The sequence below is a fragment of the Heterodontus francisci genome, chromosome 44, assembly GCF_036365525.1.
Source record: "Heterodontus francisci isolate sHetFra1 chromosome 44, sHetFra1.hap1, whole genome shotgun sequence".
NCBI classification, from domain to species: Eukaryota; Metazoa; Chordata; class Chondrichthyes; order Heterodontiformes; family Heterodontidae; genus Heterodontus; species Heterodontus francisci.
The window spans coordinates 11,489,762-11,507,185 of record NC_090414.1 but is presented as its reverse complement, the minus strand read 5'-3'; the positions used below and the strand labels follow the sequence as shown (position 1 = coordinate 11,507,185).

The 17,424-nt window shown below is 44.2% G+C and overlaps 1 protein-coding gene across 1 annotated transcript; it reads right to left on the bottom strand.

The window, feature by feature from the left end:
* Nucleotides 1–667: 667 nt before the first annotated feature.
* LOC137355966 (probable G-protein coupled receptor 139) lies at nt 668–11,588 on the bottom strand. Its single transcript, XM_068021668.1, has 3 exons — nt 11,534–11,588; nt 9,505–9,576; nt 668–1,578 (listed from the first exon to the last, which is right to left on the bottom strand). Exons 1-3 carry the CDS (start codon nt 11,586–11,588, stop codon nt 668–670), a joined length of 1,038 nt encoding a protein of 345 aa, XP_067877769.1.
* Between the last annotated feature and the right edge of the window lie 5,836 nt (nt 11,589–17,424).

Sequence of the window (17,424 nt, the reverse complement as noted above, 5' to 3'; positions counted from 1 at the left end):
ACTGACAGTGCAGCTGCCCCTCAGTCCTGGTAACTCGAGCCGGTGTTGGTGGAGGAGTGTGTGCTGGACAGGCGGGGCGTCTGTTTGGGATTTTGTACCTGGAACCCCCGAGCTGCTGATTCAGATGAGAGAGATCCCATACTTTGAAGTCGATCGATCTGGCTTCCATTTGCTCCCTGCACAGAGGGAGCTGATAACAATATTGTCGAACACGGAGACCAGGAAATGACTTGGCTCCATCCATCCAAGCAGACATAAAGAGAGATGCAAGAGAGAGAGTGGGATTGACCAAAGCGATCAGGTGGGGGAATAGGAGGGAGACAGACTCAATAAATTATCCCCCAAATTTAGTAAAATCATAATAATCAATTTGCACAAGACGACTTTCAGCATCTGAAGCATTTTACTTTTGTAAGAAGATTTTTTTTTCTTTCTCAGCAGATGTAAGGAACTGAGAACTGAACCAGTGGCAGTGGAGGAGATTTCTGTGGCTGCTGATTATTTCCCTGTCCTGCAGGGGCACACTGTCTCTCCTCCAGCCCCTCCCCCATTTCGGGGGATATTTTCGGATCCCCTGTGGTTCCTGGTGTTCTTGAGTTGATGGAAATCTGGGCAATAATATTACATTTACGAGCTGGAAGCATTGGAACGCGCCTCTGGGCTGCTCTCAATTGTTTCGTTTATTAATTAGTTGAATAATTGATTTAACCGGATACTTCACCACGATCTTGAATTGTTCTCTGAACTTGGACTGAGTTACCCCATAAATAAATGTGTTTGTGCAGCAACTTAAAACCTGCAGCAAATCTCCAACTTCTTCAAAAATATATTCAAAATCATTGTAATTCCCAGGATCTGCCCCTGTAATATTATAATATAAGAAATCTATAACAATAATCGACCACAGAAGTATGAAGCTGCCGGATATGGTGAAGAGTAAAATCACAGACTTTCTTCTGCTCTCCATCTCTGGGTCACTGCAATTCTCTCCCTTGCTCTGACCCCTCAGTCCCTTACGGACTCGACTGGCCACTAAAATGCATCTGACTGTCATAGCGTTGAACAAAAGAATTAAAACAAATGGGAGCAATGGGGTTAAAATCTTATCAAACCAGTCAAATCCCACCCATCCAGGCTCAGTATAGCAGCTTGGTTTCACAATGCAGCCCCACGGTATACTGTCAATTATCTCCCCAGGTTCGGATACAAAATATAAAGGGACATTTTCTAAACAGAGCAGAATGCAGGTTGTTGCTAGAACCACAGCCGCTGTTTTTTCGGTGCAATATCTAGTTTTCAGCTTCTGGCAACAAATGGCCACAAATCGATCAACGGAGAAAGTGACGGTGAACCAGACAGAACAGTCTGTGGCTGCACCATTCAGGACATCGATAACACTGCAAACAGGGGTGATGTTCAGGAAAGTTTCTGGGAAATAATAATAACTGATACGCCTTAGTATGACATCATTGATAATAACCAGTAGATCCGCCGTTGCCATGGCCACCAGGTAGCGAGTGGTGCAGGTGGAGAGTCCGCACTTCCCCCGGGACAGGATCACAATCGCCAGCAAATTCACTGTCAGAAAGAGTAGGGAAAAGAGACAGGAAATTACTGACCAAACATTATCCCTGTCTGACCCACACATTCAGGGCAGGATTTTAGCAACAAAAATGGTTTGGTTGGCGTTGGGTCAGAGGTGAAAATTTAAAAATCCGAACCCATACCAAAAACCCACTTCCACTTTAACCGAGTTCGGACAGAGAGTGGAGCGGACAACAGCTCCCCGGAGGCGGTTTGGTAAAATAAATATTTTAATGAGTCCGGAAGACTCTGATCTAATCTTTTTTCCATGTTTAACTGTGTCCGGCCGAGTTTCACGAGCCTCAAAAAAGCAGCAGCTTAAGGTTGATGAAGACAGTTTCAGGGTGATGATACGTGCTTAATGCTTGTGGGCCAGGAAGAGGCAGAACATTCCAACATTACAGCGCAGTACAGGCCCTTCAGCCCTCGATGTTGCGCCGACCTGTGAAAGCATCTGACCTACACTATTCCATTTTCATCCATATGTCTATCCAATGACCACTTAAATGCCCTTAAAGTTGGTGAGTCTACTACTGTTGCAGGCAGGGGGTTCCACGCCCCAACTACTCTCTGAGTAAAGAAACTACCTCTAACATCGGTCCTATATCTATCACCCCTCAACTTAAAGCTATGTCCCCTTGTGTTTGCCATCACCATCCGAGGAAAAAGACTCTCACTATCCACCCTATCTAACCCTCTGATTATCTTATATGTCTCTATTAAGTCACCTCTCCTCCTCCTTCTCTCCAACGAAAACAACCTCAAGTCCCTCAGCCTTTCCTTGTAAGACCTTCCCTCCATACCAGGCAACATCCCAGTAAATCTCCTCTGCACCCTTTCCAAAGCTTCCACATCTTTCCTATAATGCGGTGACCAGAACTGCACGCAATACTCCAGGTGCGGCCTCACCAGAGTTTTGTACAGCAGCAGCATGACCTCGTGGCTCCGAAACTCGATCCCCCTACTAATAAAAGCTAACACACCATATGCCTTCTTAACAGCCCTATTAACCTGGGTAGCAACTTTCAGGGATTTGTGTACCTGGACACCAAGATCTCTCTGCTCATCTACACTACCAAGAATCTTCCCATTAGCCCAGTACTCTGCATTCCTGTTACTCCTTCCAAAGTGAATCACCTCACACTTTTCCGCATTAAACTCCATTTGCCATCTCTCAGCCCAGCTCTGCAACCTTTCTATGCCCCTCTGTACCCTACAACATCCTTCGGCACTTTCCACAACTCCACCGACCTTCGTGTCATCCGCAAATTTACTAACCCACACTTCTACACCCTCATCCAGGTCATTTATAAAAATGACAGAAAGCAGTGGCCCCAAAACAGATCCTTGCGGTACACCACTAATAACTAAACTCCAGGATGAACATTTGCCATCAACCACCACCCTCTGTCTTCTTTCAGCTAGCCAATTTCTGATCCAAAGCTCTAAATCACCTTCAGAGTTCATCCCTTGACCCCACCACCACGCACCAAACCTCCCCCCCCCAAAAAACTCCCCATCATCAGAATATCAGACACCCCATGCAAAACCCCCCAGGATCCAGGATCAGACCTGCGTCCTGGGATCAGACACTACACCCACCCCCCCACCTACCATTTCCGACCAACACAGATCACACACTCACTCCAGGATCAGACATCTCCCATCCCAGCGTTAGTCATCGCTTCTCTCCCACCCGGATCAGTTATTTTCCCAGAATCCGTCCACCCACATCCCAGCATCAGACCGCAGTGCCCTCACCCAGATCGGACACTTTCTCCAGAATCTGGACTCAGCCAAGGATCAGATTCTCCCAGGGTCTGGAAAGAGAATCACCGGCTCCTGCTAACCTTCACTGGACTCCTACCCATCTGACTGGCAGCCAAGCCTGTGAATCAGTTTGATTTCAGACTAGGGGACCTTTCAGTGATAAAAGATGCAGTTTGTGGAGTTGAAACAGCACAGCATGCCCTGCAAAAGCTAGATGTCCCGTCCCCTTGCTGATCCCTTCACCCCGCTGCTGTTAATCTCTAGCCCTAAAGAATGGCGCAAAAACTATATACTCAGACTGCAGTAAGTCTGATAGAAACAGGAGAATGTTGAAAATACTCAGCAGGTCAGGCAGTATCTGTGGAGAGAGAAACAGAGCTCACATTTAAGGTCAATAACCTTTTTATCTGAACTGTAAGATATTAGAGTTTAACAGTTTTAAAGCATTGATAGAGCCAATGAAATAAGAGATTTCGAGGGAGAAAAGAGACAAGGGGAAGGTCTGTGATCGGGTGGAGGGTAGGAGTGATTCAATGAAAGTGTACAGGAAATTCCATCGTGAGCAGTGTATAGAATTACTGACTTAGCAGAAGTACAAGCGAGGTTTAGAAAAGGCTATGAGCCCTGATAACATCATGGCTGTAGTAATGAAGTCTGATGCTCCAGAACTAGCTGCGCCTCTAGTCAAGCTGTTCCATAAGAACTACAGCGTTGGTATCTACCTGACAATGTGGAACATTACCCAGGTATATCTTTTCCACAAACAGCTGGACAAATTCTTTCAGGCCAATTATCACTCCATCAGCAACTCTCAACATCAGCAAAGTGATGGAGGTGTCATCGAAAGTGCGATGAAGTGATATTTACTCAGCATCAACACGTTGCTCAGTTTTGGATACGCCCGGGCCACTTGGCTCCTGACCTCATTACAGCCTTGGTCCAAACATGGATAAAGGAGTTGCATTCCTGAGCACCATCACCTGCAAAGTCCCCCCCAAGCCGCACACCATCCTGACTTTGAACTACATTACTGTTCCTTCACTGTCGCTGGGTCAAAATCCTGGAACTCCTTTCCTCGGAACACTGTGAGTATACCTACATCACACAGATGGCAGTGGTTCAAGAAGGTGGTTCACTATTATCATCCAGAAAGCCAGTAGATGAAGGATCGTGTTCGGGCTAATCTTTACTCAGTCTGAAATGTCCATACAGAGTAGAAAAGTACAAGCAAACACCTCCTAACTAAACCACTAAGCCAATAAGCGCCTTTTTATAACAGCATCGAAAACTCCAATTAATGCCCTCCAACTGCATGTAATTAAACACAATGGGCATAACATTAGCACTCCCATTACCATCTCAATGGAAATTAGGAGTGGGTAATAAATACTGGCCTTGCCAGTGATGCTCACATCAATGCATGAATATTATAGAAAAATTCGCTATTTCACCTGGACAAAGTGTTTGGGGTTGTCGCAGTCGGAGAGCTTATAGTAGATATTGGTGGACAGCCAATCCTGTGGAAAGGAGGGAAATAAGTCGAGAAAGGGAAGGGAAGTGTCACAGACCAACCATGTGAAGATGATGAAAGGGGGAAGATTCGAAGTAAAGTTAATAAAACATTTCCAGTTCAGGATGAAAGAAGGAAATGGCGCCAGGCCAGTCATCAAAGTCCCAGAAAAAAATAATTACAAAGGAGGGAGCTGAGTAGGACTAGAGCAAAGAATTGTGCATGTATTCTAAACAAAGGCAGCATAGCTAGGACCCATGCAGGCTCCAATGGCGACAGCATTTGAGCGTGGAGTATCCCAATGTTTATACCCGAGATCCACAAACCTAGACTTTACAACACAGTCCCTGCACAGCCATCAGGATCAGGAACATGCAAGGATTTTCATTCCCAGACCAGAGCCGGTGAGGAAGAGAGGAATGCCAGCATGAATGAAGAGTGAATGAAACTAAAAGCAATTACAAATGTGGCCCTTTGAATGTCCCAGCAGGAAAGGGTGCGGTGAAACTGGCCGGGCAATGACCTCATTGTGTCTGTCAGGCAAGATCCCATCCACTGTGATTTTAAGCACAGCTCGGGTGATCGAGATCTCTGGTGGGGGGTGGGGTGGGGTGTAGGGGAGGGGGAGAGGAAATAAATTGTCAAATAATAATTGAATAAATTCAACAAAAATTTCAAGACATTTAAGGTAGAAAATGAAATATTTGATAAAGTAAGCAAAGGCAGGGTAAAATCTGTCATTGATGATCTTTCATGGGATGTGGGTGCCGCTGGCAGGGCCATCGTTTTTTGTGGATCCCTAATTAACGATGGAGTGGCTTGCTCGGATATTTCAAAGGGCAGTTAAGAGTCAAGCACATTGCTGTGGAATTGGAGTCACATGTAGGTCAGACCAGGTAAGGATGCCAGATTTCCTTCCCAAAAGGACACTGGTGAACCAGAATTGTATTTTTTTTAACAGCAATCGATGATAGTTTCATAGCACCATTATTGAGACTAGCTTTCAATTCCAGAGGTTTAGATGGATTACATCCACACATACTAAAATTAGAAAGCGAAAGGATAGGAGTATCTGTTCATTAATAATCAACAAAATAAAGTGAAGTGACAGAGAGCTAATTTTATCTTTGTATTTAAAACAGAAGATAGGCTAAGTCCAAAAAACTATAGACCAGTTAGCATAACGTTAGTGATAGGAAAGATAATGGAATACTTATTGAAATATATAATAGATAAACATTTAGAAGAACATTATATAATAAAGAGTAGTCAGCACAGATCACAGATTTCAAAAGGAAGGTCATACTTTACCAAGCTTCTTGAACATTTTGCTTACTATCAGAAACAGTAGATAAGACAAACTGAGTAGGTGTAATATTCTTTGATTGCATAAAGTCCTTCGATAAGATACCACACAGCAGACTCATGACTAATCTCAGAGCAAGTGAAGGTAGGCAGCAGTAACTGAATGGACAGCAAGCTGACTACAAAAACAGAAAACAGGGAGTCGCGCTTAAAGCTTCTTACTCTGGTTCGTGGAAGGTGCTCAAGGATGTTCCCCAAGCATTGGCCCTGGGGCCACATTTATTCACCAAATATATAATTAATAGGAACTCAGGAAGCAGAAGCATAAATTCAAAATTTGCAGACAAGTCTAAATTGAAAGTACAGCTAAGACTGATAAAGAATGCGACAGCATATCTGAATGCATCAATAAACTCACACATTGGACATTTAAACACAGTAATTATACACGGTGTTTTTGAGAGCACACCAGGAGCACTGTCTACAGTCTCATTCCCTTAGGAACGATACACTTGCCTTAGAGGGGTGCAACACAAGTTCACAAGATTGATTCCTGGGATGAGAGGATTGTCCGATGAGGAGAGATTAAGTAGAATGGGTCTATGTTCTCTGGCAATTAGAAGAATGTCAAGTGATGTCATTGACACATTGAAGATTCTGTGATGGCTGGTAAGGGTAGATGAGAGCTTGTTTCCCCTGGATGAAGAATCTGGAACTAGAGGGCTTACTCTCAGGACAAGCGGTCAGCCATTTCAGACTGTGATGAGGGGCGGCACAGTGGCGCAGTGGTTAGCACCGCAGCCTCACAGCTCCAGGGACCCGGGTTCAATTCCGGGTACTGCCTGTGTGGAGTTTGCAAGTTCTCCCTGTGTCTGTGTGGGTTTTCTCCGGTTGCTCCGGTTTCTTCCCACAAGCCAAAAGACTTATCCAGGTTGATAGGTAAATTGGCCATTATAAATTGTCACTAGTATAGGTAGGGAAATATAGGGACAGGTGGGGATGTTTGGTAGGAATATGGGATTAGTGTAGGATTAGTATAAATGGGTGTTTGATGTTCCGCACAGACTCGGTGGGCCAAAGCGCCTGTTTCAGTGCTGTATCTCTAATCTACTCTAAAAAAAATCTTCACGAAGACGTTTGTGAATCTTTGTAATTCTCCAACCCAGAGAGTATTGGGTGCTCAGTCGTTCAGTATATTCAAGTTCGATAGATTATTGGATAGAAGAGAAGGTCGGGTTGAAGTCATGGATCAGCCATGATCTTGTTGAATTGTGGATCAGACTCGAGGGGCCGAATGGACTCCTCCAGCTCCTTTCTTATGTTTCATTCTTATGTAATACATTATGAGCAAAAAATTCTGGATTCTATTCTGTAAGTACATTTATACAGTCAGTAAATAAGAAAATGCAATATGCAACAAAACATACCGAGGACCTGATATTGATATTCACACTCGGCCAGTACAATAAAACTCTCACAATCTGACAACTTCCTAATAACACCTTCAACTCACATTTCCTCATCAGGATTTCACTGGAAGATCACAGTTCATTCTGATGAATTACTTACACCACTGTTAAACTCGCTCTCTCTCATTTCTCGCATAAATTCTCCATCTCCTGGTTTTCCTCCTCTATCTCTTGGTTTTCCTCCTCTATCTCTTTCTATCGAGCCTCTCTGTTTCGCTCTGCACTCGTGCACAAAGTGCACAAAGACATAGTCGTCACCATCCTTCTGTATGGCGCAGATTCATGAGTAATATAACGCCATCCTGCATGCCTTCTCGCGCACTTCCATTAGCACTGCCTTCGCAATATTCTCAAGATCCGCTGGCAGGACCGTATCACAAACATTAAAGTCCTGGAAACAGCCAACATCACCAGCATCGAGGCCATCCTCCTGCAATGACAACCGCGTTGGGAGGGTCACATTGCCCGGATGGATGACAATCGCCAGCCCAAGATTGTGTTGTATGGACAGCTGACCACGTGTAAAAGGAACAGTGGGACCCCATGCAAAAGTGTTAAGGTAACCCTCAAGAAGTCCATCTCTGTTTTCCACATCGAACATCGTCAGTGGGAAACACAGGCCAGAGTTGCTATATCAGACACCTTTAAGACTGAGCGAAGAATCAGATGAAAGAGAAAAGGAGGAGAAGGATAGATCCAGTTGCCCCCCAGTAGTGACTACACATTCACTTCTACCTGCTGTAGGAGAATTTGCTGGTCATGGACAGGCCTGACCAGCCCCCAGCGGGCCTGCAAGCAATCATTACAATCTTCCCAAAATCTTCGTCTGCGAAGAAATACTAAGAGCAGACTCATACTCTCTTTCTCAGTGATCATTTTCCCATCTCATTCAATCTCAATATTCCGAGCCTGCATTCTGTTCAGCAGCCCTGTTTTCAATGATTCTACTCTCAGAGTCAGTTTGTTCAACGGTGAAACCTCTGTATATAGGTTACTGTTTCTACAGATCACACAAATCTCTCCCTGTTCAGCTACACTGTTTACTTCATCAACAATGCTGGAATAAAGAGAATCGAAAGCCTCTTCCAGGTACACATCACAATCATTGATATTCCTTCTCCTGCGATTATAAAGTACAGTGATAGATGGTGAGATTGTTTATTTCATAAAACACCATCACTGCTATTACTTGCAATCTACTGAGAAGTAGAAGGATTCACGATTCCAATAGATGCAGTGTAAACTGATACTAAAAAGATACGTGTCGATGTGATATTCTATGTAGTCCAGTGACAGCAAATTCATCCACAGTGAAGCAGAGAAGGAGATGTGAAAGAGTCAGCAGCAAACTCAGTTCAGCAGCTAGACCGCTGAAACATGATCAGACACACACAGAATGAAGTAACACTTTTTGACAGTGATAAGCAATAAATATATTAAACTGAACCATGTTATTGGGGACGGAGGACATTGCACTGCCTCCTTGTAACACTGGGACCTTGAGCTACCTCATTCACAATTGCTTAGCACGCATTCAGACAAATATTCTAGGACAGGTTAGTTCCACAAACTGAAACTGTTAACAGGTGATGATGGTATGATTCATGCTCTTCACCCAGACACCTGATTCCAGTACATACAGTACACAGAATAATACACTAACATTACCCAGGTGGGATAAACAAAGGGTATTACAGACACAATGCTGCTGTTGCAAGACTGAAAGAGCAGAGACTGAGAACTTCCCATAATTCAACTGCTGTAACAGAATGCGTGGTTGTGCCAAACACACAGTGGGAGATAATACAGAGTATAGCAGCACAATTGACACTGATTGCACCATTAAACTCTGAGATGACGGCTTACCAGGAACTGCAACAGCTGCCAGAAAAGGATAGTAAATGTCTTCTATCTTTTGGATTACCGCGTGTCCCATATCTGTCAGAAGTCGTGATTGTGTTGGTCTGGAACCTAAATCTCAGTTAGGCACTCTGAGCTCATCCAGTCCAATGGGTCCTGATTTATACACGGGTTAAGTCTCCATTGACACAGTTATACCCCTGATCATAGCTATTAGTTACACTCACTTGAACAGACACATTACATCAGCACTTTTGACTCCGATGTAAATAATGTGGTGGATAAAACACAAAATCTCAAAGTCCACTCTCAGGAATAAAGCTGAAAACTGTATTCAGACAGGACTGGTCCCACAATGAGTAACTTAATTTACAGTTTTCATATGATTGTATTTATCACGTGCACTCTTGTCGATTCAATAATATACACGAAGATAAAAATTAGGAGCAGGAGTCGGCCACCATGCACCTCTGATCTGATTGCAACCTCAACTCCACATTCCCGCCTACCCCCGATAACCTTTCACCCCTTGCTCATCAAGAATCTATCTACCTCTCCCTTAAAAATATTCAAACACTCTGCTTCCACTGCCTTTTGAGCAACGGATTTCCAAAGACTCACGACCTTCTGAGAGAGAAAATAAAATCTGCTCTCCATCTTAAATGGGCGACCCCTTATTTTTAAACAGTGACCCCTAGTTCTACATTCTCCCACAAGTGGAAACATCCTTCCTACATCCATCCAGTCAAGGCCCCTCAGGATGTTGTATGTTTCAATCAACCCGCCTTTTACTCTTCTAAACTCCAGCAGATACAAGCCTCGCCTGTCCAACCTTTCCTCATTAGACAACGCGCCCCTTCCAGGTATTAGGCCAGTAAACCTTCTCTGAACTGCGTCTAACGCATTTACATACTTCCTTAAATAAGAAGACCAATACTGTACAGAATACTCCAGATGTGGTCTCACCAATACCCTGTGAATGAAGCATAACCTCTCCACTTCTGTATTTAGTTCTATAGCATTCTATTTGATTTCCTAATTGGTTGCTGTACATTAGTATTAACCTTTAACTGATTCATGCACTGCGACCCACAGATCCATCTGCATCTCAGAGTTCTGCAATCTCTCACCTTTTAGATAATATGCTTACGTTTTATTCTTCCTGCCAAAATGGACAATTTCATATTTTCCCCCCAATACCATTTGCCACATGTTTGCCCACTCACTTAACCTATCTGTATCGATTTGTCGCCTCATGTCCTCTTCGAAACTTTACTTTCCGACCTACCGTTGTGTCACCAGCAAATTTAGCAATCATACCTTCTGTCCATCCAAGTCACTTATATAAATTGTATAAAGTTGAGTCCCCTGCACTAATCCCTGTGGAACACCACTCATTACATCGTTCCAACCATTTATGCCTGCTCTTTGTTTCCTGTTAGCCAGCCAACCTTCTAACCATGTCAATGTGCTATCCCCTACACCATAAGTTTTCACTTTCTGCAATAACCTTTGATGTGACACCTTATCAACTGCCTTCTGAAAATCTAAGTACTGTACATCCACAGGTTCCCCTTTAGCCACAGCACATATCACTTCTTCAAATAACTCCAATAAATTGGGTAAACATGATTTCCCTTTCACAAAACCATACTGACTGACGGATTGCATTGAACGTTCCTAAATACCCTACTATAACGTCTTTAATAATAGTTTGTAACATTTTTCCCATGACCGGCCTGTAGTTTCCTGCTTTCTGTCTCCTTCCCATTTTAAATAAAAGAGATGCAATTGCTATTTTCCAATCTCATGGAACTTTCACCAAACGTAGGGAATTTTGTGACATTAAAACCAACGCATTAACTATCTCACTAGCCACTTTTTAATTCCCTAGAATGCAGTCCATCAGGGCCTGGGGATTTTTCAGCACGCAGCTCCAACAAGTTGCTTAGTACCACTTCCCTGGCGATTGTAATATTCTTGGGTTTCTCGCTCCCTCCCATTTCCTGATTTACAACTATTTATGGCATGTTACTTGTATGCTCTGTAGTGAAGCTGGATGCAACATACCTGATCAATTCATCTGTCATCTCCTTATTTCCCCTTAATATTTCTAGAGTGCTCATTTTCTATAGGACCAACGCTCACTTTGTTGACTCTTATCTTTAAAAAAAAATCTAAGAAACTCTTACTGTCTACATAGATACGTATATATTTCCAGCTAGCTATCTATCGTACGCTAATATTTCCCTCTTACTAATCTTTTAGTCATTTTCTTTGCTCTTTTTGCATTCTGTCCAAAGTTATGATCTGCCTCCCATCTTTGCACAATTATATGCTTTTTCTTTAAGTTCGAGAATATCTTTAACTATATTTTTCAATTCACCCCAGACAGTGGATCCTTCCTTGGAATATTTATTTCTCATTGGAATGCATCGATTCTGTGTATTCTGAAATATCCCTTTGCATGGCTGCCACTGCATCTCTGCTGACCTATCCCTTAACCTAATTTGCCAGTTCTTTTGTTAACTCTGCTCTGCTTTAATGCCATCAGAATTGCCCTTATCTAAGATGAAAATGCAAGTTTTATACACACCCTTCTGTTCCTTAAGCTGAATGTAAAATTCAGCCATATTACGATCACTGTTGCGCAGGGGCATCTTCACTATGAAGTCATTAATTAACCCCATCTCATTGTACAATACCAGGTCTAGTAGAGCCTGCTCTCTGGTTGACTCCAGAACGTGCTGCTCTAAGAAACTATCCTGACAAAATTCTGTGAACTCATCTCGGTTACCTTTGTCCATCTGCTTTTTTCCCGCAGTATATATATAGATTAAAACCCCCCATGACTGTTGCGGTACCTTTCTAAGAAGCTTCCATTATTTCTTCCGTTATACCCGCCTTACCTGTGGTCACTGGTATGGGGCCTGTACACCACTCCCACAAGTGACCTTTTGTCTTTATCATTTCTCATCTCGACACAAACCTATCCACATCCTGCGTTCCTGATCTTCGTACATCCCCCTCTATTGTGCTAATACCATCATTCAATAACAGAGCTACCCCTCCACCTTTTCCTGACTTCTTGACCTTCCTAAATGTCATGCACACTCCAGAATTCAGGTCTATGTCATCCTGCAGCCATGTTGGTTCCAATGTTGGCCAAATGGGTACGGCATGCCCAAGAGTGTAATATGGGTGTGCAAGAGCATAATACGTATGCCCAACTGTGTGGTAGGAAATGGCAAGAGTATACTGGGGGATACCAAGAGTGTGCTAGGGGATGGCAAGTGTGTGATAGGAATGCCCAAGTACAGGTGCTCAGGAATGTGAAGGATGTGCCCAATGATGTGCTAAGGGTGGTGAAGAGTGTGCTGGGGATGGTAAGTGAGTGCTGGGAGGTAGGCAAGAGAGTAATGGGGGTGCCCAGAGGTGTGACAGATGAACACCAGCGTGTGATAGGGGTGCCCAAAAGGTTGCTAGCGGTGCCCAGCCATGTGCTTGAGGATGGCAAGAGTGCGTGAAAAGATGGCAAGAAAGTGATTGGTGCACCTAAGAGTGTGCTAAGGATGACGAAGAGAGTGATCGGTGTGCTGAAGTGTAGGTCAGGAATGTCCAAGAGTGTGATAAGGTATGGCAAGAGAGTGATAGGGGATGACTGGATAGGGATAGGGGATGGCAAGAGAGTGAAAGGGGATGGCAAGAGATTGATAGGGGATGACAAGACTTTGATAGGGTTGCCAAGAGAGTGCCAGGGGTACCCAAAAGTAGGTGAGGAAATGGCAAGATTTTGTGAGGGGTGCTCAAGAGTGTGTCCCTGGACCATATCCCCACCACCAAACATCAAGCCACTGTTCACAGAACTGTCACTGACCTCATCTCCTCTGACGATCTTCCCTATGCAGCTTCCAATCTCATTGTCCCGCAACACTGGACAGCCCGTTTCTACCTCCTTCTTATAATCCACAAACAGGAGGACGACTCTTCTGATGCCCTGTATCATTTTGGCAATTTCCAGTTTCCTGGTCCAAACTGCCTCCTCTTCATTATGGACGTCCAGTCTCTCGACACCTCCATCCTCCATCAGGACGGTTTGACGGCTCTCTGCTTCTTCCTTGAAAAGAGGCCCAACCAGCCCTCATCCACAAACACCACCGCCCCCCCCCCCCCCCACCTGGCTGAAATTGTTCTCATATTGAACAACCTCTACTTCAACTGCAATCACTTCCTCCAAATAAGAGGTGTTGCTATGCATACCCGCTTGTGACCTAGTTATGCCTGTCTTTATGTGGGATATGCCGAACATTCCTTGTTCCAGTCCTATTCAAGCCCCCTCCCACAACTCTTTTTCTGGTGCATTGATATCTGTATCAGTGCCGCTTCCCGCTCCTGCCCTGAACTTGAAAGCTTTATTCAATTTGCTTCCAATATCCACCCCTCCCTCAACTTTACCTGGTTCATCTTCGACACTTCCTCGACTTCTCTGTGTCCATCTCTGGGGATAGCCTGTCTATTAATATTCATTAAAAGCCCACCTACTCCCACAGCTGCCTCGACTACACTTCTTCACACCCTGCCTTCTGTAAGCACTCCATTCCATTCTCCCACTTTCTCTGTCCCTGACGCATCTGTTCTCATGATCCAACCTTCCACAACAGCACCTTTGATGTGTCTTCATTTTTACTAAACTGGCCTTTTTTACGATTTAATTTTATAACCTTGTAACTGCTTTTCAGGTAGTCAGAGCTGCTCATTATTCTGCCATTAGCACTCTCTCTGGACTAATGCTTTGTCTTTCGTCACTGGCATTAACACAATGTTTGCCTTTGTCCCAGGACAGTTTGTTATTGAATCTCTCCTACCCTATTAAACACCTTCCCCATTGTTCTCTCCGCCCTTCCCGCATCCCCTCCCCCTGCCCCATCACTTGTTTAAAACCTAATTATTTTCTAACTTTGGCCAGTTCCGATGAAAGGTCACTGACCTGAAACGTTACCTTTGCTTCTCTTTCCACAGATGCTGCCAGACCTGCTGAGTATTTTCAGCACTTTTTGCTTTAGTTTCAGACTTCCAGCAGCTGCAGTATTTTGCGTTTATCTCCCTTGTCTCTTCCGGTGTTTTGGGGTCAGAATATTAAACATAACTTCCCATGTCTCAATTGTGTTACCAGGTCAGGATATTAAACACCATCTTGGTTGTCTCAGTGAGTGTTACTGGGTCAGGCAATTCAGCACCATCTCCCTTGGCCCTTCCTGTGGCCCCCTGTTCATGATATTTAACACTGTCTCCCGTGTCTCGGTCCGTGTTACTGGGTCAGGATAGGAAACACCGACTACCTTTTCTCAGTTGACTTTATAGGGTCAATTTATTCAACACAATCTCCCTTGTCTCAGTCAGCATTATCGTGTTCAGATATTAAATACCTCTTGTCTGTCTTGTCATAGCCAGTGTTATCGTGTCAGCGCATGTCAGGCAGGCTCCCTTGTCTCGGTCACTGTTACTGGGTCAGAATATGAAACACAGTCTGCATGGTCCCGGTTGGCATTGCTCAGTCATGATATTCAACACCATCTCCATGTTCCTGGTGGGTATTTCCAGGTCAGGATATTAAACACTTCTCCTTTGTCTCGGTCAGGGTTACAACGTCAGGGTATATAATACAGTCGTCCTACCCTTGGTCGGTGTACCCTGCTCAGGATATAAAACACAATCTCCCTTTATCAGTCGGTGTTCCCTGGTCAGCATGCGAAACACCAGCTCCCTTACCATGGTTGGTGTTACTGGGTCAGCATATTAAACGCCATCTCCCTTGGATTTGTCAGTGTTACCAGTTCAGGCTATTAAACACTGCTTCCCATGTATCGGTCCGTTTTACCATGTCAGATTATAAAGCCCCAGTCCCCTTGTCTCTGTCGGTGTTACGGTCAGGATATTAAGCTCAATGTCCCGTGCCTGCGTTGGTGTTACCAAATCAGCATATATAATGCAGGCTGCCTTGTCTCTTTCGGTAAGGTTATAAAACACGTCTCCATTGTCTCGTTCAGTGCTACCAGTTCAGGATATTAAACACTGTTTCCCTTGTCTTGGTCATCATGACTGGCTCATAATATTGACCACTGTTTCCCTTGTCTTGGTCATCATGACTGGGTCATAATATAAAACGCCATTTTCCTTGTCTCTGTCTGTGTTAATGGGTCAGGATATTGAACACCAAGGCTCTTCTGTCGGACAGTGTAGCATAATACACTTAACAGCATATTAAATACCATCTCCCTTATCTTTGTCAAAGTTGCCAGTTCAGCATATATAATGCAGGCTGCCTTTTCTGGGTTTGTGTTACTGGGTCAGGACATTAAACGCCATTTCCCTTGTCTCACTCGGTATTAGCAGGTCAGGATATTAAACACTTTTTCGATTGTCTTGGTCACTTTTACCACTTCAGGATATTAAACATCATCTATGTTTTCTTAGTTCTTGTTACTGGGTCAGGATATTAAACAGCGTCTCCCTTGTCTCGCTTAGTGCTACGTGGTCTGGATATTAAATACTGTCTCCATTGTAATGCTTGTGATATCGGCTTAGCACATTAAACATCGATTCCCGTGTCTCGGTCAGTCCTAACAAGTCAGAATATTAATCACTGTCTCCCTAGCATCAGTTGGGATTAACGGGTGAGGGTGTTATATATCATCTCCCTTGTCTCTGTTGGTGTTAGTGGTTCAGTATATCAAACACAATGCCCTAATCTCTTTCAGTATTACCGGGTCAGGAGATTAAACGCTGTCGATCTTTTCTCAGTTAATGGTACCAGGCCAGTGTATATAACGCAGGCTTCTTTGCATCGGTCAGTTTTCTGGGTCAGGATATTAAACACTGTCTCCCTTGTCACGGTAAGCATTTCTGCATCAGCATATTGAACACCGCCTCCCATTTCTCGGTCACTGTTACAAGGTCAGTGGATATAATGCACGGAAAAGCTGCAAGGTGATTGGTTGGTGAGTCACTGCTGTTAGGGAATTGCTCTAAATAGCTAACTTAGTAACTAAGGTAAGAAAGCATTAAAGCTTTTTTTCCATCTATAGTAAGTACCGTTTTTTAGGGAGAAGTGTAGTAGTGAGGACCACAGAAGAAGGGCACGAGAGTAATTGATATTATTTGATATTAAGCATCTTCCAAAAGGTTTAATTCAAAGGGTTAAGTCATGGCAAGACAGCTGAAAGCTGTGGTGTGCTCCTCATGCTCTATGTGGGAAACCGGGAACAATTCCAGTGCCCGGGACCAGCATGCATGCAGGAAGTGTCTCCAGCTGCAGCTCCTGGAAGCCCAGTTTCAGAGCTGGAGCGGCAGCTGGGGACACTGTGGAACATCCACGAGCTGGAGTGTATCGTGGATAGGCCGTATAGACAGGTGGTCACACCGCAGGCTGAGACTCCACAGACTGCAAGGGAATGGGTGACCATCAGGCAGAGCAAGAGGTCCTGGCAGGCAGGCAGTGCAGAAATCTTCTGTGGCTATTCCCCTGCTAAACAGATATACTGCTTTGGATACAGTTGGGGGGAATCGCCTCTCAGTGGAAAGCAGCAACAGCACAATTCGTTGCACCACGGTTGGCTCTGCTGCAAAGGGATATCGGGGATACAATTGTAAGGGGGATAGATAGGCATTTCTGTGGCCGCAAAAGAGGCTCCATGATGTTATGTTGCCTCCCTGGTACCAGGGTCAAGGATGTCTCAGAGCAGTTACAAGACATTCTGAAGGGGGAGGGTGAACAGTCAATGGACGTGGTACACATTGGTACAAACAACAAAGATAAAAAAAAAGGATGAGGTCCCAAAAGCAGAAAAAAGGGAGTTAGGAAGAAAGTTGAAAAGTAGGACCTCTAAGGTAGTAATCTCAGGATTACGACCAGTGTCACGTTCTAGG